Raw genomic sequence first — 27,785 nt, 5'->3', positions numbered from 1 at the left:
CATTGGCTCGTTCCAGATAAGGTTCGATCTCTTTGTTTACTGTGGACCCTCCCTACCATTGGCCTTTGCTGTGAATACATCGCTTACTTTTTAGGGTAAAAAAACGCAACGTTTGCTACCAAGCCATTATTAATAGAGCTCATAAAAGATCAATAAGCATATCGAATATCCATCCTCTCGCAAGAAGATTCTGAAGGAATGAAAAGGAATATATAAAAGGAGGTTAAAAGGAAATTATGCTTCGGGATCAAGTGCTCGTCACCTTGCCACTTTCAACGACAAAACGAAAAACAACTTATAACGTAAAATCATTTTCAACCAGTGACTAGCTCTTGTACGCATGTAATAGATCTGGAAAAAATAAAAATAAAGGAGATAAACAAATAAATTGAAGATGAACGAGTCAAAAATGAAATTCACCTTTGTGATAGACTAAAGAACAACTACAATTGAACTTCCAACCTCAATCCAAACTCTCTCACCTTTCCAACTATCTGGGCTTAAGATAAACCACAAGTGGCTAGAAATAACACTACTAATTTTCCCAATAGAATAATCCTACAAAATTATTACATCAATGAATGAACTTTACACACCATAATACAACAAAATGTGAAAAAGTTTACACAATCAATCAATGTCAATAACCGAAGTACCGACGTGTTATTAAACTGCTGCTAGGCTAGCCCATTTCCCAAGTTCATATGGATCAGCATAGTAATACAGCTTAATTCTATTGGACAATGATAGCCCTATTGCCAACGGAGAAATTCTAGTACCAGAATCATCTTGCTCTGATGGGTCATCTGTAAAAGCTGCAACATCTCCAAGTAGTTTGAATGAAATTCTGCGAGTTTGTATCTGCTTAGGGAAATCAAAGTACATTGGTGTTCCAACCCTGGCCTCTGGTAATCGGTACTCACCAATGGTTACCAAGCTATGGTATTCCTGCAATCAATCCCACCATCAGGTTTTTCTCATCCAACAATACAAACCACACAAAAACACCCCCACACAAAAAAAAAAAAAAAATCTATCTTACATGAAAAGATAAATAACAGGGAATAATCAAGTGTATATCTAGAGGCATCTAATCCAAAACCACAAAAATTGATGGTTCTAAAAATATCACCCGTCTTAATATATCTTAGGACTAATAATTGGGCTGATTGGATACCCCAATGGAAAAAATGAGAAAATGGGATGCAATCCTTACATATCTGGTACCGCAAAATCCCTTCTATAAGACTTCAAATTCCCCTACCCCGTTAAAATTGAGTAAAATGAAGACAATCAGTTTTTCCAGTCTTCCTACTATATTTGAAGTACTGAAGAAATAATAGATAATAACATCAGCTCGAACATAAGCAAATTCAGGTAGGGACGGAATGATGGAAACAGAGCAATCTATTAGGAGGCGTTTGTTTCAAGGTATATGATTATATTTCCAAGAAATGTTATTTGTGGGTAAATTCAAAAAACATGTTTGGTTAGCAATTAATATTTTTTAAAATTCAAATGATTGGAGAAAGAAGTGGGAGTTAATAGTTGGGAAACAAGATAACTTCCATTCCCATGCCATGGGAAAGCACGTGCTCACCCCTCATCATGAGAATAAATATCAAGCAAAACATGGGAATGTTACTTTCCAGGAAACAAATAATGCTCATTAATAATTTTTTAAAACTTGAATCAATCATGAGAATGTCATATTCCTAAGTTCACTTTCCCAGGAATAACTTGATAATCCTTGAAAATATGCAACCTTACACTTTGAACTTTGTCCCCCTTATAAAAGAAGAAATTTTACTAATAAGTGTAAGTTTAATTTTTAAAATATAATAATGGAAGAAGCATTTTTCTACAAGATTTAGTCAAAAAAAAAAATCAAAAAAAAAAATCAAGTACACCATACTACTTTATGGAGACATAATTAAAAAGTCAAATACATGGCAGTGCTTTGTGAATAAAACCTTGATGCCCTTTTTCTAATTTTAAAATTCATTCTATTTAGTATGGCGCAGGTGCTAAACAACTATGGCAAAAAGAGAAATTAGATGAACAAAATCAGAGCTCTTCCAAAACATAGAAACTGATAAGGAGTACCTCCATGGATATACCCAGGCAAGAGAAACATGAAAGAAGCAGTATGATGATGTTCCAGTAAATACCTGGAGAACAGATACTTGAATATACAACACAGCTGGAGCAATGTATCTGTCATCCAAAAGGGATGAAAATTTTTCATTGTGTACATCTGAAGAAGGTGAATGGGTAACCCGAGGCTTGATTGCACTAAAGGCATCTAAACGAAATCCAGAAAGCGAGGGGGAAGCAGGAGATAGATACTGCTCCAGAACAAGATCATTGTCCATCAATCTTTCAGCCTCAATCGGAACCTAAAAATATCACAGGTTAATCAATGATGTTTTTGATATGGTGATAACTTCAAACACAATGTTTATCACAAAGGGACTAAGCAAAATAGCATAGAGTTTACCTTGAATCTATTTAGCTGCGGAGCTCTTTCCAACCATCCTTTCAGGTTCAGCTGGTCAGGGCTTTGCTGTGACTTTAGATAAACTTCCTTTCTGATGGGGCTTCCAACCACTAAAATCCTCTTGGCATGAAGACAGGTTTCATTTTCAGCAGCTCCTCCAAAAGAGGCCCGTCGAGAGTCTTGTGCAAAAGGATTCTCGTCTAGAGACAACAGATTAAAATCATTTCCAATATTTATAGAACTTGAACCAGGTCGCTGAAGGCGTAAACTTATCCAAATTATGCGGCACCGAACAGAATTCTTGAAGGGAAACTTTACATGTCTAGGCACTTTATGCTCTGTTCCTGACTTTTCAGGCCCATATAAATCTGAGGAAGCCTTAATCATAGACTGTAGATCCCATTTTCCCATAAATGATCTTTCTTCCTTGTGTATTTTATTACTTGCCCAAATTTGCACCTGCACCGACATATTCCTAAAGCTTATTTCTAAATTCAATGAGCAACAAAAAGAAAAAATAGAGCAGGAGGTAAATGAAAATTGGTACTTACAATTGGAGCATCAGCCATAGAGTAGCCACATGGGCTGACTACCAATATAACCCCACTAACATCAGAAATGTTACCAAGGACAATTCCAAATTCAACAGAGGTGGTACTGGATGGAGCTTTCCAATATGATAGCCACGAGCCAGAATTAAATGGAGCAAGCAATGACAAAAATGGAGCAGAATTTGCTGCCGTTTCAACCTGCAATTGCATGGTTAATGATTATTTGTAACATTATATTAATGCAGCAAAAATGGGACTAGACCTCCTCCATTTGAAGGGCCAGAATCATATTGGCTCCCCAACGTAGCAAAAACTTCTTTTTGCTACGTTGTAATAGCAACACAACTATACTTCACAACTCTTCACTTAACATGCAATTAGTACAAACAAGGGCTTAATCAGAAGCCACTGTTGATTAAATCAGTGAAAATGGTCCAATATTCATGTTACTGAGCTGCCAATACAATTATGCATAATTATATATAGGTCTCCTCTGGTCTTTGCTCGTCTTTTAAATTTTGTCTAGACAACACAGCTTGTACATTGTTTTGTTTTGATTATAATGTCTGGGTATACATCAACATCAACATCAACAACACCTTTATCCCAAATTATTATAATGTCTGGGTATATTAACTGAAAATCTTTATTAGATTAGTGGTCTAGCAAAAGGAGGCCATGTAATAGTAATTCGGGAATTCAGCTATATAAAAGTTTATACACAATTCTTTTAACTTCATGGTTAAAAAATAACCCATGCACTTCTTTGAATGGCAACTCAAACCCCAAGTTCTTGTGTCAGTTATATCCAGTGCTTCCCTTCATCTTGCAACAATAGATTTGTCTATGAACCATCCATTATTAAAATTATTTCGATAATTGGTATTTAAATTCATCCATGCAACAATAGATATAAATCATATGGCATGCATAAAACACGTTGATAATCCACACATAAGCAATACAAAATACTGCAGGGCCCAAAATCAGAATACATATTGAGATAAAAAATATATATACCGGGTGTAAAAAGCTGGCAAAAGGAAATTCAGCCAGGGATTCATATCCATTTGGTAACAGCTGTACTGTTTTGCTAGCTGACTGGCTATCAGATGCCTGATTCTTTTCTAGGAGACAATCCAAAGATGACCCAATGATTTGCTTCAAAGCACTGCAAGCAGCCTTTTCCACACAACCTGTTCTTCGTAAGCTAATCAGAACCCTCACATTGTCCAAAATCAATGCATGCTGCACAATATCCTGGCAGCATCGTTTACAAATTACACCATCCCGAGCTAATAATCGATTCATAGGGAAGTCAACTTGGCCACTTTGGCTTGATGCACCATTGTAATTCATTGCCTCTCTTGAGTTATAACCTGTAAGCAGAAGTGCCCCTCTCCCAGCACAGCAAACTCTACAAACCTTCCTTTCACATTGAGAACACAAGAATACAGGTTCTGGAGCCCCAGCAGCTGACGTTTTGTTAATTGAATGACCTGCTTTTTTAATTTCAGCACGCACCTCACACGTGCCACCTGAACAGGTTTCCCCAATTCTGATAACATTCCAGAAATCTATTGGATTATCATCAACAGTCCCAAGACCTATAGCAGCAATAAGTTTATCTTCAAGAGAAGCTTCTCCAAGCAGTGCCAGAGTATTTCCAACTTTAGATAATCTTCCCATGTAAGCTTCATCGAGCAGTTTATTAGGATTTATGGTTGCAGGATCCATTCCAACGGATAGTAGTGCTCTATCCCTTTCAGCAGCAGAAAGATTCAACTTAAGGCGTTCAATTTCAAGTTTCATGGCTTCAATGAAGTCAAGTTTTCTTTGCTACAAAAAATATGCAAAAAAATTCACAAATTAGATTCAAATTAAAGATACTAAAAGAACAATTACGTAGTCCATTTAAGAGCTACGAAACAACTTAAATATTCAGGTTAAACAGTTTTTTGTTTTGGGGGAGGGGGAAGGGGGAATATCATTCGTGAATAGGGAACAGATGAATGATAACCACTGAATTAAGTTACATTACTGATTAACCACTCACTATTAGCCAGTTTCCCCCACATCGAAAATCTTGACTTATCAGGAATTTCCCATTTTTTGATAAATTTTATTGGAGAGAAAAGGACAAAGTAAATCTCAGGACAGAAAAAAATATCCTCCAAAACAGATGAAGAGAAGGCATGGGAAAAGAAGGAATCAATAATGCATCAAAGCTTCCTAGTCTGTCAGCATATGAGAAATGGAAACTGCCTTGTAAGTCATAAGTACTGGAGAGAAGTCATAAACACAACTCTATCTCAAACAGGGTGAACAAGTGTCACATTTATTGGGTTTTTCTCTTTGTAAAAGACTAAATATATTAGAATTAGAGAGAGAAAAAGACAAGATACAAATACAAAAGGAGAATGAGATTTCCTCCTTGGCAATGAAAACAATGAAAAGGGAACAGTAAAATCAAACAAGCTTGTCATGAAATAAAACACTCCAATCCCTCTGAAAAATCTAATAGGGAGGTTCCCTTAAAGAACTCATGAGCACAGCACTGAAAGAAAGCCAAAAACACACAACAATCACCAAAAACACCAAAAAATTATTCCAAATGAAAGTAGCTGCACTACCATGCAAAGACAAATGCGAAAATTGGCACATAAAATTGCAATATTTCGTACATGACAACTGTGAAGAATCTAATCACAGACAACAATCTTGAATGAAATTTATTTCCCTTTAAGCTATCATTTCTTGTTAGCGGGCACATGGAAAAATCAAATTCAAACAAAATCTAGAGGCAGCAATAGTGACATTCAAATAATATTTGTCATGAACTATCTTTGACAATGATAATAATAATAAGAATGAGAATAAGAATGGAGCATTGTAGAAACATTCATCTTGAAGAGAGAAAGAACATTTTTAGGGAATGAAAATTCATATAAATACTAGGAGACGGTAATATTGGATGGGCAAAACAAGAAAACTTATAATGGTTCAGAGCAACATGAACAAAATGAAAACATACCAAACTTGGCCCAGCAATAGATTTCAGGCATTTTAAATATTGTTCCACGCTAGTATCTTCTGATGGAATTTTACAATCCCTTTTGGCACTATGATATCCAACATCTTGGTCCAAGAAATCAAGTGGGTCACTTTCCTTGGAGGCGACAATTTCAGTAACTGGCTGTGCGAGTGGGTGTGGAAGTGGATCCTCTCCGGACAGGAGGTCAATCAAAAGGTCAGCAGAAGTACCTCCTTGCTCAGGTGGTGACAGATTTACTGTGGATGAAGGGTTAGATGGATTCATATCTGAACCAGATAAAAAGGGATTAAGCTCCTCTTGAAACTTCTTGACATGCTCAATTAATCTTGTACCATCACCTTCATTAGTAAATACATCCCTCCACGGAAGAGAAACTCCAAGGATTTCAATCTATAGCCAAACCACATCATCATAAAGCAGCAATAAAAGATTTACATTAAAACTCAAATTTACATCCCTATCTTGATAATACAACTAACTAAACAATTGTAATAATAGGCACAAGGATGAAGACAGCAAGTAAAGCATTCCAACATTGACTAAGTTATTCGTAAAGTAGTAGAGAGGAGGGAAACTGAAAAATAAGTTGCATTTGGTTTGAAGCACACTTCAAAATCTTCGTTTTTGTTAGAGTATAATATAAACCATTAAAGAGGCCCTCAACCAACAGCTTAAACTTTTGGGTTAAATTGGTTCTTTACATGGTATCAGAGTCTCGTGTCCCGGGTTCGATCCTATCCGCCCCCCATTTTCTTTGTGGAATTTCTTAGCACAGGTAGGCTGAGCCTGATGCATCATCCATCTTTCAAGCTAATGGCTCTCTTGTGAGGGGGCGTGTTAGAGTATAATATAAATCATTAAAGAGGCCTTCATCCAACAGCTTAAACTTTTGGGTTTAATTGGTTTTTTACAGTTTTCAAATTTCATTTCTAGATCATAACATTGTAGAAAATATTTCTGGTTCATCAAATTAAATTTTTTTATGTATAAAAAAGGAAACAAAGAGAATATATTAGTATTAAATCATTCCAAGAAGCAAAAACTTTCCATTTTCATTGACATACAACAAAATTTAACACACAAACAACAATTTACTTAGTTGAAAACTTTAGAAATAAAAGCACAAGATATTTTGCCACCAGGGGGAAAAAGAGACAGAAAGAGCCAGCAAATTTTGATTTCATCATGGATTTCCACACCATACATTATAATCAAGAAACCTCCAAATGGGTCTCACTTTGATTGCAGCCTAAGCCATTCTTTCTAATGTTATCCAGGGTAAGAGAAGAAAGGATTTTTGGTAAGTAAAAAGGGTTATCCTATGGAATTCAATTCATACACATTGATTATCAGCTGACCTATTAAGCTAAATTATGTGCCCTTCTTGAACTATATTGTCTTTTTCTATTCGCAACACAAAAGAACATTCATGCTACCCACATGGAAAATAAAAGATTACTGCCAAAGAATATTACAGTTAGTCAAGTCAAGACTCATCATCAGGTATGTATATGTTTGGAAATATCTACCTCACCAAGTGTCAATGGATTTCTTCCAGAAACAGTAGGATAAAAGGTAAGTGCCACTACACGAGTAAGGAAATCCCACTCTCCCTCGAGTTCCTCAAAATCATACAGTAGTGACAAGGGTGATGCATCTTGGGCATGTAGACGAGAGCTTGCTCCAGTTATGGCCATATCTTCTTCACTAATTGCCCCAGGCAAGGGTATTAATAGGTTGGTCCCACTAGCACACTTTGGTAAAGAAGCACCCTGCCAACAGATGTCTAACAGGTTCAGATTTCAGAACTATATTCAAATGGGATCCATAATAGAAAGTAATAAACTACCTGTCAATACGACACAGATCATGACTTATTAAAATTTAAAATTTTGATTTTATATTCAAACTGTTGAGATATATAGTCCCACATTGGTTGTATGTGCAACTAATGTGGAGTTTATAAGGTCTTGGGCACTCCCACCCTTTGAGCTAGCTTTTGGGGTGGTGTATCCCAAGGTTCCTTACATAGTATCAGAGCCTCGCCGTCCCCCACTTATGTAAATCATAAAGTAGTTTAACAGTCAAAATAATAAATAAAAATTGAAAATGTCTTTTGAACAATTCCTGTTGGAAACTTGTGTTTTGCTCACAACATAGTGAGCACAAGCCCTCTTCCAATTCAGTTAGCATGATTAAGACCAACTCTTTCTGCAGTATTATCAAAAGCATACATGAATATTATGAGGAGTGAGATGCAAAGAAGGCCAAATACAGACCTCCAAGACCAGTTTAAGCCCATCTAAATGGCGTCCTGTCCGTACATCAACTGTTGATGGATAAGTTGAATCATCTGCACCATGGGATATTGTGAGAAGAAGATGACAAACATGGCAAGGCTCGCCAAGATAAATAAAGATTTCAAATACATCTGCAGGCTGTGGACAAATCTGTGAAAGAAAAAGGTATATAATTTGGTAAGACGAGATACATAAATCTTCAAAATTTTAAGGTGGATATTTTAGAACTATTGAAACATGAGATAACAGTTATAAGAAGCACAGGAGTTTCCTTCAAATGGAACTAAATACTAAGCATACCCAGACTAGGTCTTTGCTCTTGAAACTAAGAAGACTAGCTTCACCACCAGAAATAGGAAATAAGTTTGCAACTGGCTTGAGAAGGAAACCAGATGGCCGAGACAGTACCTACAATTATCAGACAGCTCAGTTATTGATAAGTGATAGCTATTTCCAATTGAAAACTACAAAGTTTAAAAGTGCCAACATTATAAAACTCTAATGTACAAAAGGCCTATTTCGAAGGGCTTTTTAAAAAAGAGCTTTTTATGCATTGCTGTTTTCAGGACTTTTTTTTAAAACAAAAACTATTTTACATTTGGATGGAGTACCTGAAAAGCACTTTTAACTAAAAAATTGTTTGGGTGTTAAAATTAAAAAACACTTTTTATGTATAAAATTACTAAAAAGGATATGTTAAAGCAAATCATGGAAGCAATATTTCCAATTGGGGCAATAATAATAATAATAATAAATTACTAAAAGGACATGTTAAAGCAAATCATGGAAGTAAGATTTGAAGGTGGTGGTGGCAGCAACAGCGCAGGTGGTGGGATTGGGGCAAATTTAGATTTTGAGAAAAATATTTAACTTTTGATTTTTGCTTTTATTAGAAGCAAAAAAATTTAACTTAAAAATGGCAGTATTTTGAATTTTTTTTAGCTTTTTCTTTTTTTTAAAAGCTGGTGTCCAAATACATACATAGAGTGAGAAGTGCTTAAAAAAAAAAAAAAAAACCATTCAAACGAGCTCTAGCTAAGATTACAAGTCAACAATTAGCATTGGAATCATCAAAAAGCAGACATGAGACAAAAATTACAGACAAAGAGAGATGTGACATAAACTAAGGAGTTCTTAAAAGAGAAAGAGGTCGCGATTCAGTAACTAACATGAAATTAACTATGAAACTGCATTTGCTAGGCACTTGATGTATGAAAAAGAAAGACAAAGCCATCATTCAGTTAACTTTGACAGTTGACAAATCACATACATGTAGAGGTTGAAGAGAAATTGATGGAAGATGCTTGAAAAGCCTCATTCCAAGAAACATTTCTAACTGCTTTTGACGAGAGCTATCCACAACTGCATTCTTATATCTTCTTTGCAAAGTGATTTTCATATTCTGTGCAACAGAAAACTGTTTAAACTTTCCTGTATCTTCATGGAATATGCTAAGTATTTGGCTGTGCATTGCTTTAGACCCAGTGTAAAGAGTAGCATGAATATCCCCAGCAAGTAGAAAAAGATCAGAAAGCTGAGATACAGGAGACAAAATCGTTGATCTCTTGAATTCCTCAAATGTCATATCAAATCTCTTCCATGGTTTATCAGGACATGGATGCATCCATGTGGTGGTTCTGGTATTATGGTCAATATAATATGTTTTTCCTGTCACTGCATCAGATCGCTTCTCCCACCCAGGTGGCAGTGGAGCAATATATCCACCATAATTATTATTCATTGACTGATAACCAAATGCCAGATCACTATCAAGTGATATTCCCAGCCGTCTACATTGCTCCATGAAGACTTGGAGGCAACCAAAAAAACTAGCAGCATTGGTCCTATCCAGAGAATCAGCACAGTTAAAACGTATTATCCCATTTTGGTGGGTTCTTAAGCAGAATGCATCTTCAAAATCATCATGGCAGATGACTTCACCTCTACAATCATTTATTCGTTGTCGTGAAGGCAAATAATCTCCTTCAGATATGCCTATGGATACAGTGGGTGCTTTTAGAAGTTTCCATAACCCTTCAATTGTCTGCTGTTCACCTTTTAATTTTATACTGGCATGCCAGTCATAATTTATCAAATGGACACGAGTATATGGAAGCTTCCCAGTTGATTTAATAAAGTTTAAAGACTCCTCAAAATGCTGAACCAAAATGGACTCAGACTTTCCTTCTCCATTACGAAGCAAGTTAATGCATACAATGGGAACCAAAGCTTTTCGATTTGCATTCTCACCAGCATGTATATCTAGATTCCGAGCATCATATCTCTTACTCAGTCTTTGATAGTACTGCACACTTCCTTTATAAGGATCACAATCTGAAACATAAATTTCAGCTTCTGCAGCAGTGATTTTCAGTTCTGCACCCCACCAGATAGGAATTGTGCCTCTTCGCCAGACATATGTGTTGAAAGGTACACTTTGACCAACTCGTTTAGGAACCCATACGAGTTGCTCACATTCCACTTCATTTCCTGCCAAATGGAACCTAATAAACATTTGGCATATGGAAATACTAAGGCATATGTAATATAATGACCATCAAAGCAAAACAGAATAAACAATGAATTAATGAATGAAAGAAGCAACAAGCAAAGTTTCATTGCAAAAGGAATTAGGGGGAAAAACTGATTGAAGGACCTCTCCCGATTTAGGTAATTCAATAAAGAAGATATGAATGCATGTCCATGGGAAACAAAAGAAGATTCTAAAGGGAAAACCCCAATGCACAAGACTCCCCGACTTGCGAGGGTAGAGGTGATGGTTGATTATACGCAGCCTTACCCTTGCATATATATATATATATATATATATATATATATATATATATATATATATATATATAGGGGTTTACATTTCTACAGCTGTTGTACGTGCAGCAATCAAATACTTGCCATATATATACTTGAAAGTATTAAATGCAGGAAAACCATACAAAGGATGAAAGCAATAAATGTGGGGAATCATAACCATACACATGTCGTTGTCGTACGTAAAGCGGCTGCAGAAATGATTTTACCATATATATATATATATATATATTGCGTAGATGTTGTTTCCCAGGCTCGAACCCGTAACCTTCCAGTCACATGGAGCAACCTTATGGTTGCTCCATGTTGAGATATGTAGTCCCACATTGGTTGTGTGAGCAACTAATGTGGCCTTTATAAGGCCTTAGGCACTCCCACCCTTAGAGCTAGCTTTTTGGGGTGGTGTATCCTAAGGTTCTTTACATGGTATCAGTGCTTGAGCCCTCACCGCCTCCTACTTTAAAGTGGAATTAAAATAAAAAAAAAGCACAAAAGGTAAACCAAAAAAAATTGGGCCTGTGCAATTCCACGCTTCTAGCCCAAAGGGCTCTTGCGTGAGGGGCGTGTTGAGATATGTAGTCCCACATTAGTTGTATGAGCAACTAATGTGGCATTTATAAGGCCTTGGGCACTCCCACCCTTAGAGCTAGCTTTTAGGGAGGTGTATCCCAAGGTTCTTTACACTCCAAGACTCACCCTAAGCAAAAGAAGATTCTATTGAATAAAAATGAAAGTAGTAGAGTTACTGAATCCATAATGAGCATGACTGAAAAATTTTAAACTTAAAAGCTTAAGTTGGCAAATCATAATCAAACAAGATTAATTTAAGAAAACAATTTCCTCAAAGTTAGCCTGCCTACATTTGCTATGTTTATAGCTCAATTCAATATAAGGTGAAAAATTTTAAGTTCAAGAATTGTTGATAGGTATCTTCACCTGTACTGAAACATGAGTTTAGCCCCCTCGCCAAGTAACGAGTACCCGGGTGTAGCCTGCTCCGACGAGCTGTGAGAGCAACAATACCTTCTAGTTGACCTGAGCTTCCAAAACTTCGACATTCTGCAAACCCCTACACATCAAGACCAAGTGAGACAACAGAACGGACAAGTGAATTTTACATCATAACAACTATATATGTATGATCTTGCTTCAATACTTCTATAAAAATTCATAAGGCAGACCTTGTGGGAGCTTTTACTTGTACGTGAATGCCACACAGTAGGAAGACAACGAAGAAAGAAAACTAATAACTAACATGAATATAACAACCAACATATACCAACCTTCCAGCACATGAAAAGTTTGTCCAACTTCACAGTTATCATTATAAAGAATGTAACTGTGTAAATATAAAATTTGCTTTATGAAAGCCATTACTCGCACTGATTTGGTTCCCATAAGATTCAAAGGGCAACATAGTGCTATAAAATTCCCACTAAGCATAGGGTCCAGGTAACGATCAGATTCGTTATGTGGATCTATAATAGGCAGCCTATCTAATGCAAGAGGCTGATTACATGAATAGAACCTGGATCTACCTCTGGATCTCATGGCAACAACACCAACCGTTGAGCAAGTTAACTACTTCATAAACTAATTTATATAGACAAAAACTTATAGAGACCAAAAAGGTAGCATCTATCAAAACTGTATACATTTACAGAAAATTGCAAATAGAAGAAATCACAAAACCTGCAAGAGAGTGACACAATGACGTGGCAATCCAATGTCGACAAAGGGGGTGGAAAACCAGCCATTCCAAACAAACTCCGGGTCGGGTTGATCAACCTTCATGCGGCTGGGAAAAGGGCGGGTAATATCTCTTGTCTCACAGAAGTAATGCTTCCCATCTATATCAACCTCAGTCAACTCCTGAATATTCTTCACCTCACCTTTCCCCTGTGGCAACGCATTCTGCAACAAAATCTTGATCCACTGGCTCTCAGCCACCGTATACACACAACCTCCACCTGGCAAATCGGGAATGCTGGTAGTTAACCTCGTCGCCACAAGGAGCAACGCGAAATTACCCAATGCAGCATAACCTAATATGGCTCTCCCATAAACCTTGCTCTTACATATCCATCGCGATCCGTTGGTAACGAAATCCAAAGCTTCCTTCTCAGACTTAAACACATCGAACCCTAGCTTGCCCTCGTGGCGAAGCGCACCGGTCGTTGGATCCACGTACACGACCTGAGTATCCGTTCTAGTGCTCAGGCTCGTGATTATGTATACTTCATCGGAATCCAATGTCACCACAATAACTGACGTATCCCTTAATCCACCTGAAACAATCACAAATTAGGTCGAAAATTGAAATAAAAAATAAAAAATAAAAAATTGAGATGATTTGTGCGGAGTGAACGAGATGCAGAAGCTCACCGTGTGATTCCATCAGTTACCAATGAAATCAACAGCGTCACACCAAGCGCTCATAAACAGAATCGTGTAAAAGTTTTCCAATCCTCGCAGATCCCACGGGTTTTCTCTTCTGCTAATGCAACTGCGAAAGAAGAATCGAGTTTGCGACCAATGTTGGTTGGTTGGTTATTGAACAATGGATATGTCTACTTTCTGTTTCTACCAAACTAATTTATTTCAAGAAAAATAAAAATAAAAAAATAAAGAAACAGAAATTGTTTGTTTTTCATGTAATCCTTTTTTTACTTAATATCCAACATATCTATCTCGGTTATGAATTTGTTTTCTAAAAGTTCAAATTTTCAATTGATTCTATGTGTATCTCTGTATTAGTTTATTTTCAAGGGGTGATTAGCCATCATATATTTAGGAACGTTTGATGCATAATATAGGATAAGATATGATAGTATAAAGTTTGATAGTATAATACCTGATTAAATTTTAATATTATCCAGTATTTGACATTGTATTATATAAGATAATGTATTGAATAAGATAATATCATACAATATTTGGTAATGCACTGTATAAAACTAGATAAGATAAAAGTAAATATTTTTGGCAAAAATACCTTTTAATAAATAATTTATATAATTATTCTAAATATGTCATATGATATTAATTTTTATATAAATATATTAATCACTGACTCACTGTGTCCAAAAAATATATTAATTTTTATAAAAATAAAAATTTCCAATATTTTAAAAATTAATATATTGAAAATTTATTTTTTTATTTTAATATAGTAATATTAAAATAATATATTAATTATTGAGAATTGCACTGAATTAATCCCTTATTAGACTTAATCTCACCTCCTTATACCTGATTAAGTTATACATCATTTTGATGTATTAAGGGACTCTGCTGTATAAGCTTATACTATACGATGATAATACCGAATAACTAAAAATGTCATAACGTATATTATTTGCTTATACTATCAAGCCTTATATATCACACCAAACAGGCCTTTAGTTTTTCTTTTTTCTTATTTAAATAAGACATTTTTCTTATTTTGCTTCATCCAAGACCCTAATCGAAAATTATTTCATTCTTTGGAAAGTTGGCTTATGTGCACATATTTATTATGTTCTCTGTTTGTTTTTCTTCTTCTTCTCAAGTTGTTCTTCTGCATTATGTATTTCAAATATGATTTTATAAATGATCTTAATCCTACCAAGGAGGAGTGTAGAATTAAGGTTAGCGTGATTAGGACATGGAAGATTCTTAATTTGTATCAGAAAGATTTTGATGACATTGTGGAGATGGTTCTATTGGATGAATAGGTAATACTTTTGGCTTTTGTTTGGCACAACTATTGTGAAATGATATAATTTTATTTTCATTATTTTATTAATGTATTCATTTTGTACGGTGGAAGGATCCATATACTATGAAAGGTTCTTAAAAGTCCAGAATAAAATTCGTGAAGAAGATCCCTATTTTATCAGAAATTTTGGAGTTGGTTTAAATAGTGAAACTTTTAGGCCAACTAGGCATGATTATCGTATGTCTTTCAACTTTAGGACGGATGTTAAATCGGTTGTTGATGCTAATTTTCTCGCCTAATGGATTTAATTTTGTTGATTCTGACATGATTGAGAAAGAAGAATCTGAGAGTGTTTATTTATTAGGTAATATGTTTTTTCTCTCATATTGCTCACTTATTTGTTTTGTTTTTTAAGATTATCATATGCTCAACTTCTTTGTTTTGTAGACATCATTGGTTTACTGTCAGGAATTAGAGAAGTTCGTGAGCAGGTTGTCTCCGGTAGAAAAACGAAAATGGTTATATTAGAGCTTGACAACCTAAGGTATTTATGTTTATCGTACGTTTATATAGATTTGTTCTTGGTTAAATGTGTTTAAATATATAACATGATTTCTTACAATCACTGTGAAATAAGCTTGAGTGTACTTTGTGGGAGCAGAATGTAGATCAAGTACAAACTTTTTCGAAAAATAATGAGTCTCCTCATAATGTGATTATAGTCCAACTTTCAAGGATAAAGGGTTTCAAGGGTACTTTTACTAATAGTTCTTTATCATTTTATGCTTTTGTTTGAGTATATATTATTTAATTTCTCTGTTATACTGTGTTTTTTTCTTCGTGTCTTACTATATTTGTTTTTTGAATGTATAGGTAAAATGGGAATAACAAAAATAAAATATACCACAAAGAGTCTTTTTGATTCCGACGTACCAGAGATTATGGACTTCAAAAAAAGGTGTCGTATATAATTTTAAGAACATGTAATTTAATATAGCTGGATGTGTCTTTCCAAAAGCATTCATTTTCGTATATGTCTTGATTCTATTCTATGTTATATAATTACATTTTAGGCTTTCGTCTGGTTCTCGATGGAAAATAGTCTGAGGATAACTCAGTTGTCCACCCAATCCTTATATTCTTTTGAAAATGAGTTTCTGAAGAATGCCGAAAGGAAATGTATCAGTGATATTAAGAATCTTATGGAGGTATATTTTTACAACTGATGAATGCTTTTCGATATCTTTATTGGATTGTGTTTTTTGTGTTCTTATGTTTTTATTATTCATATGTTAGGTTAAGACATGCATTACTTTTGGAACCATAAAATCGATTGAATCGAAATACAACTGGTGGTACATATGTTGTACGAAATATTTGTATTTTGTTTATTCTGATTATGAAAATTGGTATTGTAAGAATTGCTAGAAACATTGGGATGATTATCATCTAAAGTAAGTTATTGTCCTCAACGTGTTTTGAATCTTAACATTTCAATGACAAAGTATTGTGCATTTCACTTATTCCTTTGTGATGTGTAACAAAACAGTCAGTGTTAATGTCTGGCAGATTCAGTATTCAAGTGAACGTTGTGGATAACACAGATTCTGCATCTTTTCTGTTGTTCAATGGAGATTGTGTTGTTTTGTTAGGAATGAGTGCTACTTATTTACGCGAGCAACATTTCAAAAGGATTTTTTTTTTGTAATAACATTTCAAAAGGATTTGATTCTAATTCCTCATCATTTTCTGTTCACTGAGGTTCCTTTAAGAAAAATTATTTAATTAAATTAACTTTGTATAACATTTTGATGCAGGATGGTGATTTGGATCTTTATCCGAAAGAGCTTAACGTTCTTAATGAAAAATCCATGTTATTTAAAGTCAATGTGAAAAAAAAGAATTGGAATTATACACAGAGCCAAAATATCAAGTTTCTAAAGTTTGCTGCAGCGAAACTATTATCGCATCATACCTTAAGTTCGTTGTTGACCCGAATCTATGTTGTTTTCATTTTCAAACGTTATTTGATTATATTAGTACTTTGTATTAGTTTTACAAATTTTTTTATTTTTCATGATCAAGCAATATTCGATAATCTTGTGACACTGATGTTGTATTAGCAGATTCGAAAATAGCTGCAGTATCTTTAAATTAAAATCATATTTTATCAATTAAATGTTTTTTGCGTTATTTATATAACGTTTCATAATTTTATACAATTTTAATGTCTTACCAGGGTGATGAGAGTCAAACATGTGATAGTGCCGATATTGTTGATGTTTCCTTCACTTTGTTGTCACTGTTGATTATAAAATTTGATGATGACAATGAAGAAGATTTTAATTGTTCAGTTAACCGTCCAAACAAAAAGATTAAGATAGATAAAGAGTTAAGTACTTACACATTATTTGTGTGTTTATAATTTTCTACTACATATTATTTCTATATTATATATCATTAATACAATATAGTGACCCCAACAATTGTTCTGAAGAATTATTAAACATTGTTCTAAAACCTTGTTCTGTGTGTTGTTGAACTATATATTTGAGAATTATTAGACATTTAAAGAATATATAATGTCTTAATATTTATTTGACGTTTGATTGAAGAATTGCGGATGATTGTCTAATGTTTAACATGAGGTTAAACATTAATTATTTAACGTTACGATATTTAATATAATCTAATTTTTTTGTGTTTGTTTTTCTTCTTTGTATTCTGAAGTTAATTTTTTGCAATAATTAATGTACAATAATTTGTTTATTACTTGAAATTTTGAAATATTTATTCCTGTGTTTGATTACAAAAAAAAAAGTTTAATAAAATACAATTATGGTAAATCATCTTCAACTAAAAAAAATGAAGAGACACATTTTGCATTGTAAAACTATGTCTCTCATTAATTTTTTATTATTCATGGGTCTACGTTTCAACCGACTTCTTTTAATGTATATGTATCAAGAAATTTATTTTTTTGTAAACTACATATTAGTCTCTTAATCCTGATTATTTTATGAAACCTTTTGATATTTTTTTTTTCTGAACCTTTTTTCAATGGCTGATTCTTCATTTTCTGCAAAGTGGGAAGAGATTGAGAAACAAAGACAGATGCCCCTTAAATCTCTTCCAAGAGATTTATTTTTGCAGATTTTTGGAGTCACTAAGGGTGTGTATGACAACCTTTCTCTAATCAATTTTTTTTTTTTAATTTCTGATCCCGGGAACATAAATGAATAGAAAACTCATTTGGTAAAATCGATTTATTTTTTTGTTCCGGGATGAACCGGTTTAATTTTTGTGATGGGAACATAAAAAAGAATACTTTTTTTTTGTTTTTTTGTTTCCGGGTACAAAATGAGAAACACTTGTCTCTCTCAATCACTCTCTGCCATTACCATCATCACCGCCACCACAATCATCTCGACACGACCACCGCCACCATCATTGCCACCGTCGTTGCTACCACCAGTGCCGTCATCACCACCATCACCACCACCATGCCACCGTCACCACCTCCACCAACAACCACCACCATCGTTACCACTACCACCACCAGTGATGAAGTACAATAATTTGCTTATTACTTGAAATCAGGAAAAGCTTTAAGGAAAAAACAAGGAGAAACTCTATGATGGTTTAGGGTTTTTTACCCTTGGCGTTTTTGTTGTGCATGTAGTACCAAAACTTTTGTTCGCTCCTTTTTTGCTAGTGTATAGAGTGTGCTCATATTAGTAGTAACTGTATGGTCATTTTGCGTCAAAAAGGAAAAAATAAAAGGTGAGAGAGGGAGCGCGCGCTTAAGAGGTAAAAATTTAGGGAGTATTATTTCTGCAGTGGTGCCTATGCTTTCCATCTCCAAAATGACGTGTTTATATTCTTACGGGAGAATTTTTTTTTTATTCGGGAATCATGATTTCCGGGAATATGATGAGAAAATGAGTTTCCTGGAAATGTTACCCAAAAGTTGTTTGGTAGGCCAAAATATTCACGAAATATTTGGTCAATTTTTCTGGTGATATATTTGGTTGATTGTAAAATATTGATCGAAATGTGAGGTAAATTTACAAAAATAATCTCACCTTCATCGATTTATCAGTGATCCAACCATCACTCCAGCCACCGTTTTCCTCCGCACTGACCGTCCACCTCCCTCTACCACCATCGAACGATAAGCTGAAAAAACTTTACGTGCACTTAACGGATGAGGCGAAATTTTCAGAACCAATGAACAAAGAAATGGAAGACTGAGATGGAAGAAGATCTTCTTCCACCACCAAAGGTCATCACCACCATCTTCAAAACCCAGCAAAACCCAAAAACTCTCTTAAGAGTTCCTCTGCCCCATTTTAGGTTTTCTCATGGAAGACCCCGTGATGGTTTCCTCAGGCCACTCCTTCGACTGTTCCTCTGTTCAAGCTTGCAAAAATCTCAACTTTACACCTCAACGAAGAAGAAGAACGAAGAAATAGAGAGATGGGGGTAATTTGGTCCAAAAAATATTGAAAATATTCCCACCGAATGGGAATCTAAAAATACCACCGGGAAATTTCCTTTACAATTTGTCTTCACAATGAAATTTCGGGAATCTGATTTTTTCGGAAATTTTTTTTAATCTTTGTATCAAACATGAAAAAAAATAAGAATGTCATGGTCACTTTTGCAGGACAATATTGAAAATAGTATTTGTTCACGTACCAAACGAAAATAATATTAGTGTTAAACTTCAATCCTAGGTTAGCAATGTTAGGTAAAAGAGAATGAATTTACTTCATGATATATTTCACTACACTTTCACGTACAATATATGTAAGATATAGTTGTAACGTGCTTGTTTTTAGTTCAAGAACAACCAAAAAGAAAAAAATATGAATATTTGTTTTGGTTTTACATGGAGAGTAACTAACCATTAAGTATTAAATGATGCTTGATAATTTGTTTATGGGTTAAATGTTTTTTATATTATAGAAGATAAATTTATCTTCTACAAATACATAAATGTATGTGGGACTCACATGGACCCAAGTGAAGAGAGAAAGAGAAAATATAAATTCTACATACTTTTATATTTGTATAGGAGATAAATTTATCTCCTACATAAGAGACAATAAACTCTTTATATATTAACGTTAATTTGTTCTAAGTAAACAACCTTGATTCATAATGGTCACTACATATCAAGACCTTATCAATTTAAAAATAAAAAGTACATTACTATTAAAAATTAGGTTTCCAATCATTTAAAATAGGAAATTAATATGTACCAAAAAAATTAAATAGGAAATGAATTATTGTTACAAATTAAGTTTCCTTAACTACTAATTTTTTTTATTAATTACTGACTTTTTCTTTGCAAAATGTGAATGATTTCATTTAAACAAAGTTATCAGAAAAAGTGGATCATTAATTTATTATTGGGTTCGCCACTTCTGTAACAGTAATAGATGAAATTTTTTGCAACAAACATATGGGATAGGTTATTGTGCCTATTCCCTATTTACCTACCTTTACCTACCCCTCTCGTCACCGTTGGATTATAATTTGATCTAACGGTTCATATTGAAAACATAAATAAAATCTTTTTACTCTTTTCACTCTTTCTCAGACTCCACCCTACTCTCTCCTCCCCTGCTACGAAGAAGACGTATCCTTCCTTCTTGAATATAATTTTTCATCTTTCAAATCTCAATTTCGCTAATTACCTCAATTCATTGTAATTTTTTTATCTCTCTCTCTCTATTTTGTTATTTTATTTACAATTTTCATGTTTTTTAAGGGAATTCCCCGATTGTTTCACCTATAGGTTCAGTTTCTCGAGAAATTAAAAGCGTAAATCGTTGAGGCGTAAGGTAAGATCGTTTCACAATTTTCATGTTATTTTATTTGCATGATTGGTACAAGCGTTTTTGCTCAATATCTTGGTTCTCGGGTTTTTGGCAATGTTAATCTATCAAAAGTTTACTCCCAAATCATCAAAGTTTATCTATCAGCCTCGGTTCAGATTAACATTGGGCATTTGGATGAGAGTGGAGTTTACAATGGCCATTTCTCCACTTTCGCCCTCTGTGGTTACATTCGTGGACATATATATTGTTGATTAAATGTCATCGACTAATGGAATTAAGAGTTTAGTATATTGTCGAATTGTTAGTATAATTTTTCCTCTTTCAATTCTCAATTTCGCTAATCACCTCTCTTTTTTCCCTGATTCATTGTAATTCTTTATCTCTCTCTCTAAAACATTTGCAGGAAAGGTAATAGCATTGCTCAAATCTCTTTTTTGTTTGGATTGTGGTTTTGCTTTGGATTTTTTTAAAAAAAATTGCTTGATTTTTTTACATAAAAACGTGCCACTTGAGTAGGTGTTTCAAATCTGAGGTGTGATTCAAATGGACTCACCACAAAGCTACTCTAGAGAGGTTGGATATTTTAAAAGAATTGAGTAGCATTATCTCCATATTTTTTTAATTAATCTTTACACTACTATTTCATTGTTATTAATAGACAACTCAGTCTTTCATGATATTCTGTGTTATTTGTGAGAACAGATATTCCTCCAACTATTGTAGAATTCGATCATGAACCCTAAAAATATAGGAGGCCAGATGGATGATACAGGGAGCAATTTTACACAACTTAGAGATATTGACGATGATCCAACAGATTACATTGACTTTAGTGATGAGATTGAATATGACATGCCTCATGAAATGGAAGAGGACATTCAAAATGACTTAATTAATAGTATGTCAAATGTCCTTCCGTCGACACCGACAAAGAATATTGATGTTTCAATTGAGGTTGGAATGGAATTTTCTGAAAGGAAAGATGTAATAGACTGGTACAAAGCATTTGGTATGACAAAAGGTTTTGGAATTCGAGCACGACAAACCAAGAAGAATTACATGAAGCTAACATGTGCTAGAGAGGGTTATCCAATATCGAAGACAAACAATGTTGGTGAAGTATGTGAAACCAAATCAAGGAATACATCATCATCACGAATAGGGTGTAAAGCTTGTCTCAAGGCTTCTATGAATGGAGACACAAACGTGGAAAATTAAATATTTTGACGACAACCATAATCATGGTTTGGTTACTCCGAAGAGTGTTCCATATATAAGATCATATAGGCAAATGCCTGGTGTTGCTAGATCATTAGTTGAAAAATTCAATGACTCGGGCTTGCCCATTGGAAAGGTGGCCACCATCCTTAGAGGCCCTGATTTATTGTTTGACAGTCGAGATTGTTATAATCATATGAAAAATGTAAGAAGGAAAATCTATGACGTTGGGGATGCACAAGCCGTGGTACGTTATTGTAATAAACAACAATCAATGAATCCAAATTTCTTTTATTCTATTAAGTATGACGATGAGGATCGTATGAAAAGTTTTTTTTGGATTGATGCGAGGTCCAGACACTCATATGAGCTTTTTGGAGATGTCATCACTTTTGACACGACATATAGGACTAACAAATATGCATTGCCTTTTGGACCCTTTGTCGGTGTGAATAACCATTTGCAGTCAATCTTGTTTGGTTGTGCTCTATTAAAAGATGAAACTGAAGATACTTTTGTGTGGCTATTTGAGGAATGGCTACGAGCAATGAATGGAAAACATCTAGGCGCAATAATTACTGACCAGGTATAATTAATTTAATTCCATATTTTCAATTGTTTCATATATTAGTAATTTTATACTTACACATGTAGTTGAACTTGCAGGACAAGGCAATTACCAATGCAGTATCCAAAGTTTTTCCAAATTCCAAACATCGATTTTGTATGTGGCATATTATGAGAAAGTTTCCAGAGAAGTTGTCACATGTGTACCGAGACCATGGGTCTTTCAAGAAGGAATTCAATGATTGTATCTATAAGTCCAACAGTATTCAAGAATTTGAAGACAAATGGCATCGTCTTATTGTTGAGTATCGTCTTATTGGGAATGAGTGGATGCATTCACTTTATTCAATTAGATCATCTTGGATACCAATATTTAACCGTTCCACTTTTTTTGCCGGTATGCACACTACTCAGCGCAGCGAAAGCATCAATGCATTCTTTGATGATTTTGTTACATCTGGCACTACATTGAATGAATTTGTGGAGAAATACAACCAAGCAGTAGATGCTCGATATGAGTCATTGAAAAAGGCAAATTTTGAGTCCATGCACAAAGAAAGACGCTTGCAATTCAATATGCTATTGGAGGAGCATGCAGCAAAAGTGTATACACGTGCAATTTATGTAAAGTTTGTTACTGAGCTCTCTCATATCCTAAGTTTCTCCAAGGACAAACTTACGACTGATGGTGAATGGGTTTCATATCGAGTTTTTAATAGAAGAGACACAAAAGATTCAGCAATAGTTGAGATTAAGTTGGAAAGTAGAGAAGCTAGGTGTTCATGTCTTCATTTTGAGTTCATGGGAATACTATGTCGGCATGTTCTTGCTGTTTTTTTTGTTGAAAATGTTGAGCAGATACCAGAACACTTCATTTTGCGACGTTGGCGCAAGGAAGGAAATGATGTGTTAAGTAAAGAGAGAGAAATGTGTTTGCTTAATAGAGATGGATTGGTTCATAGCCTTCACCTAAGCTCTAAATGTAATAGACTTATTGAGCTTGCACAGAGGTCAGATGAAGCATTTCAATTTATTTATGATGGTCTTGATTCTCTTGCTGCATCTGCTGAAAAGTTTTCAGCATATGAGGAGAGTAATGGTAGGGATACTAATGTTCAATGCTTGAATTCTCAACAAGAAGATTCTTCTATGATAAACTTGAAAGATCCTAACATTTCCCAGACGAAAGGCCGGAAAAGGATCCGTAGCGGGATTGAAGAAGCATCAAAGCAATCCAGTATTTGTGGAAATTGCAAGAAACGAGGACATAATAAGCGCACCTGTAAAGAAATAAATATGCATTCATTATAGATTTTTTTTGTGGATTCAGATTTTATTTATATTTAAATTGTTTCTGAATTCAATTATGATTGTAGTTTTGTTTTTTTAATAAAGTCCAAGAAGTTCATTACATACTTGTAGATAAATTATAATGGTTTGAAGTGAATGTGATGGTTATAGACTATGCGGTTATAGCTACTAATAGATGGTTACTGCATAAAGAATCCATTTGTTTGTTTTATCTAGTTCATTCTCATTGTGTACTGAGATTTTCGCCCTTCTGATTTTTGTGTTCAATGACCAGGTACTCTGAATTAAAAATCAGCAAGCTAGCCCCACTACTGTACTTAATTATATTATAATCCGATAAAAGGGATAGTTAAAAATGATATAGCCGACTCATACTTGATTAATTCTTCTCATAGTTTCTGTTACTGTCATGTTAAAGAGTTTATGAATGTCAATACTCAAATGGCAACATATACCATGTTTTATTGATAGAGGTCAATCAAGTCATATATGGGAAAAATACAATTGTTGAAAGAAAATAATCAATTTTATTGATATTACAATTGGGAAATTACAATCCTGATATGATTACAACTGAGATACATATGGCAATTGCTCTGTTACATCCTAGTATGATTACAACTAAGATAAGATACATTGAACTAAAGGAATATTACAAGTGGAAGAAGAACAACAGTCTTAGAGCTCTCTCATCATGTATTGAAAATTTACATATAATCAGCTTTTGCAACAATGAAAAACTGCTCCACCATTTTCCAAGCTTTCATATTGAAGTACCAATCTGTCCTGCTAGTTCTGTGGTTCACTAGTTGTTGGGCATTCAGTTGATTGTATATCAGAAATGGTTCCCTGAAGAGGATGGGCCAGTACATATCACTCCTGACAGAAACAGACACGTTTACATGCATAGCCATGGGCAGAGATGGGGTTTGCAGTGCGGTGGGTTATTGTCGAGGGCCCATGTCTACTAGCAGAAAACCTGATCTACTCAAGAGTTGTAATCATGTTAGTCATCTCTGCTTCGTTACAAAATTAAAGAAAGAAATATAAGGCATTTAGAATGACATGAAATACAAAAACAAAGAAGAAACTATATGATCACCCAAATCCCAAACCAACCAAAAGAAGTATAAAAAAAACCGAGAAGAAAAAAGCATGTAGATAGATAATAAACACAGTCAACCAATTTAGTTTGATGCTAATTCAAAATTTAATTGAAAGACCATGTAATGACAATCAACAGTGTTTTATGCAACCTTTAATTTAATATATAGTTTGAAATAAGTCTTCCTGGCAGAAAAAAGTTAAACCTTTAACTCGAACAAGACAACATTGAGTTGCAAAAATGTATATATGCTTATAGCATGTTGTGGGATATGGCATGTCATTTTTGTAATTAAAACATCCAATATACAATTTAAAAAATAGATAACCACTACGAAAAGGGTTGGTTTATGACCAAAGAACATAATCTTTTGATATTAATGATAGCCAACCAGCTTTGTTGATCTACGTCTCTTGACAAAAGGGAGGAAATGAAAAAGAATAGAAGTAGCTTGAAGCAGTAGCTATAGGTCTTACTAACTTTGAGCTCAATTGACTTTCGTCGGTGCCATCTCCACTTGCAATTTTATCATCTAACAAGGATAAGTAAATGTGTTAAAATAAAATAGAGATTGAGAATGTGGAAGGGAGGGGTAAGGGAGGGGAAGCAACAGATAAAAAGGGAGAACGAAATTGACACTGGAATATCTTTCGTAAGAAGCTGCTATGTAAAATAGTTTAAGGACTTAAAACCAAGCACGTAAAATAGTTTAAGGACTTAAATTTTTTTACAGAAATTTGGATTGTATGACAATGCAGGGGTACCCGTTTAGAACAAATAAGACTGAAGAGCAAATTCTGGGTATACATGTGCAATCCGAAGAGACTTAAAACATCCTGAAACAAGAAACATGTCAAAAGTATGAAGAAACACGAACCACTGGATGAGGTTCCAGATTCACTACTGGAGCAGCTTGAACTACTGCATTTACTGGTTCTATTGATTCCATCTTTCTCAATCTCTACTGGAGGGTAATTTGAAATAGGAGGATCATTCCCACCAACAATGTCCACAAGGAACATTTATCAATATATGAGGGTGTGTAAGAAAATTTCTATTCAGAATTATAAAACCCTTTAATTTAATATATAGTTTATCAACCGCAGAATCAAACAAATAGGGGAATACAAAGCTACAAGCATAATTAACTGGCCTAAATCAACAGGTACATAAAAAAGGGCAAAGTAATTACTTCAGAAATTTTCATATAACTACCGGTAAGGCACAAATCAAGTAACGCAAACAATAATGAAATTCCAAAATAAATTAGAAACAATAGTGAAATATGATATAGAGAGACCTGTGCACGAATGTAACCACAAAAGGCGAAAGTGGAGAAATGGCCATTGTAAACTCCACTCTCATCCAAATGCCTAATGTTAATCTGAAGTTATGAACCGAGGCTGATAGATAAACCAAGATATTGAGCAGAAACGCTTGTACCAGTCATGCAAATAAAATAACATGAAAATTGTGAAACGATCTTACCTTACGCCTCAACGATTTACGCTTTTAATTTCTCGAGAAACTGAACCTATAGGTGAAACAATCGGGGAATTCCCTTAAAAAACATGAAAATTGTAAATAAAATAACAAAATAGAGAGAGAGAGAGATAAAATTACAATGAATTGAGGTAATTAGCGAAATTGAGATTTGAAAGATGAAAAATTATATTCAAGAAGGAAGGTTACGTCTTCTTCGTAGCAGGGGAGGAGAGAGTAGGGTGGAGTCTGAGAAAGAGTGAAAAGAGTAAAAAGATTTTATTTATGTTTTCAATATGAACCGTTTGATCAAATTATGATCCAACGATGATGAGAGGAGTAGGTAAAGGTAGGTAAATAGGGAGTAGGCACAATAACCTATCCCCAAACATATTTACATTAGGATTCACATACGGATTCTGACATTTAAAAAGAAGAAGAAGTTAAGATCCACTTGCAGATTTGACTTTCTATGTGTTGTTGCAAAATTTCTCATCTACAATAACATAAAAAGTATTAAAACCTTTATTATTAATGAAAAATCCACTTTTTTGCAAATTGCGACTGAAATAATTTTTTCGCTAATATAAATAATCAGTTGCTAAATGTTTCAGTCTATTCAATGTTTAAAAAAGTTCATATATATATAAATAATCAGTTGCTAAATGTTTCGGTCTATTCAATTTTTAAAAAAGTTCATATATATATATATATATATATATATATATATATATATATATATATATGTAATTGTTTAGTCCGTCACTAATAAACGATAAAATTGATCTATTTTTTTTAGATATCTCAACAGGTTCATTATTTTGCGACTAATTTAATTTGAAAAGAATCTCGAGATTAAAGTTTTAAATTCCTTTCAAAGATGATATTGGAGAGAATTGAACACATATTCTTACCCTCAATTTCCCAACACCAACTAAGCTATTATCATTTAATAAATTGATTCATTTTTAACTACTAAAAAAATTGATCCATCTTTAATTAACGATAAAATGATTCTATATCAAAATAATGAGTAAATAATTCTATAGTTAATTATTAACTAACTTTATGATGATTTTTTTTTTTTTTTTTTGGATACACAGGAATTGAATGTAAAACTTATTACATAACTACCTACATCTCTCGCAACTAAACTAATCCTATGATGAATACTTAAGATAAGAAAATGAAACATTCTTATCACTAAACCTGTCATTAAATAGTGAAAGAATAGGTCCGCGGCAAATTTAAAACGAACAAAAAATATTTATTTCTTTTTTTTATATATATAAATAACAACCAAATTCATTTCATTTCAAAT

At 34.0% G+C, this 27,785-nt stretch overlaps 3 protein-coding genes across 16 annotated transcripts; 1 reads left to right on the top strand and 2 right to left on the bottom strand.

Moving 5' to 3' along the window:
• Window positions 1-422: 422 nt before the first annotated feature.
• On the bottom strand, window positions 423-13,764 carry LOC133315774 (probable phosphoinositide phosphatase SAC9). 2 transcript variants are annotated; one of them, XM_061517437.1, is made up of 14 exons: window positions 13,618-13,764; window positions 13,311-13,520; window positions 12,925-13,202; window positions 12,169-12,301; window positions 9,677-10,896; window positions 8,707-8,814; window positions 8,386-8,556; window positions 7,636-7,878; window positions 6,086-6,496; window positions 4,072-4,890; window positions 3,052-3,249; window positions 2,501-2,959; window positions 2,172-2,399; window positions 423-948 (listed from the first exon to the last, which is right to left on the bottom strand). In XM_061517437.1, the coding sequence occupies exons 1-14, from the start codon at window positions 13,628-13,630 to the stop codon at window positions 667-669; spliced, it is 4,773 nt and encodes a 1,590-aa protein (XP_061373421.1). In that variant the 5' UTR covers window positions 13,631-13,764; the 3' UTR covers window positions 423-666. The 2 variants fall into 2 exon arrangements, with proteins under 2 accessions (XP_061373421.1, XP_061373420.1); XM_061517436.1 differs by having other exon boundaries at window positions 12,925-13,520.
• An 8,308-nt stretch (window positions 13,765-22,072) lies between these two features.
• On the top strand, window positions 22,073-23,877 carry LOC133315797 (protein FAR1-RELATED SEQUENCE 5-like). Its single transcript, XM_061517471.1, has 3 exons — window positions 22,073-22,246; window positions 22,466-22,585; window positions 22,654-23,877. Exons 1-3 carry the CDS (start codon window positions 22,073-22,075, stop codon window positions 23,875-23,877), a joined length of 1,518 nt encoding a protein of 505 aa, XP_061373455.1.
• Window positions 23,878-24,412: 535 nt separating this feature from the next.
• LOC133315782 (transcription factor GTE10-like) lies at window positions 24,413-26,707 on the bottom strand. Of its 13 annotated transcripts, none has more exons than XR_009752136.1 (5): window positions 26,606-26,707; window positions 26,471-26,516; window positions 26,283-26,385; window positions 25,463-25,946; window positions 24,413-24,861 (listed from the first exon to the last, which is right to left on the bottom strand). XR_009752136.1 is itself a non-coding variant. In XM_061517451.1 (4 exons), exons 2-4 carry the CDS (start codon window positions 26,002-26,004, stop codon window positions 24,751-24,753), a joined length of 303 nt encoding a protein of 100 aa, XP_061373435.1. In that variant the 5' UTR covers window positions 26,005-26,516; window positions 26,606-26,707; the 3' UTR covers window positions 24,413-24,750. The 13 variants fall into 13 exon arrangements, 1 of the variants encoding a protein (XP_061373435.1); XR_009752137.1 differs by having other exon boundaries at window positions 25,463-25,943; XR_009752143.1 differs by having other exon boundaries at window positions 25,463-25,818.
• Between the last annotated feature and the right edge of the window lie 1,078 nt (window positions 26,708-27,785).

The sequence above is a fragment of the Gastrolobium bilobum genome, unplaced genomic scaffold, assembly GCF_033153095.1.
Source record: "Gastrolobium bilobum isolate Gb01-03AN ecotype WA unplaced genomic scaffold, APGP_CSIRO_Gbil_v1 utg10138, whole genome shotgun sequence".
In the NCBI taxonomy this organism is placed as follows: Eukaryota; Viridiplantae; Streptophyta; class Magnoliopsida; order Fabales; family Fabaceae; genus Gastrolobium; species Gastrolobium bilobum.
This window is presented reverse-complemented; position numbering and strand designations above follow the sequence as displayed.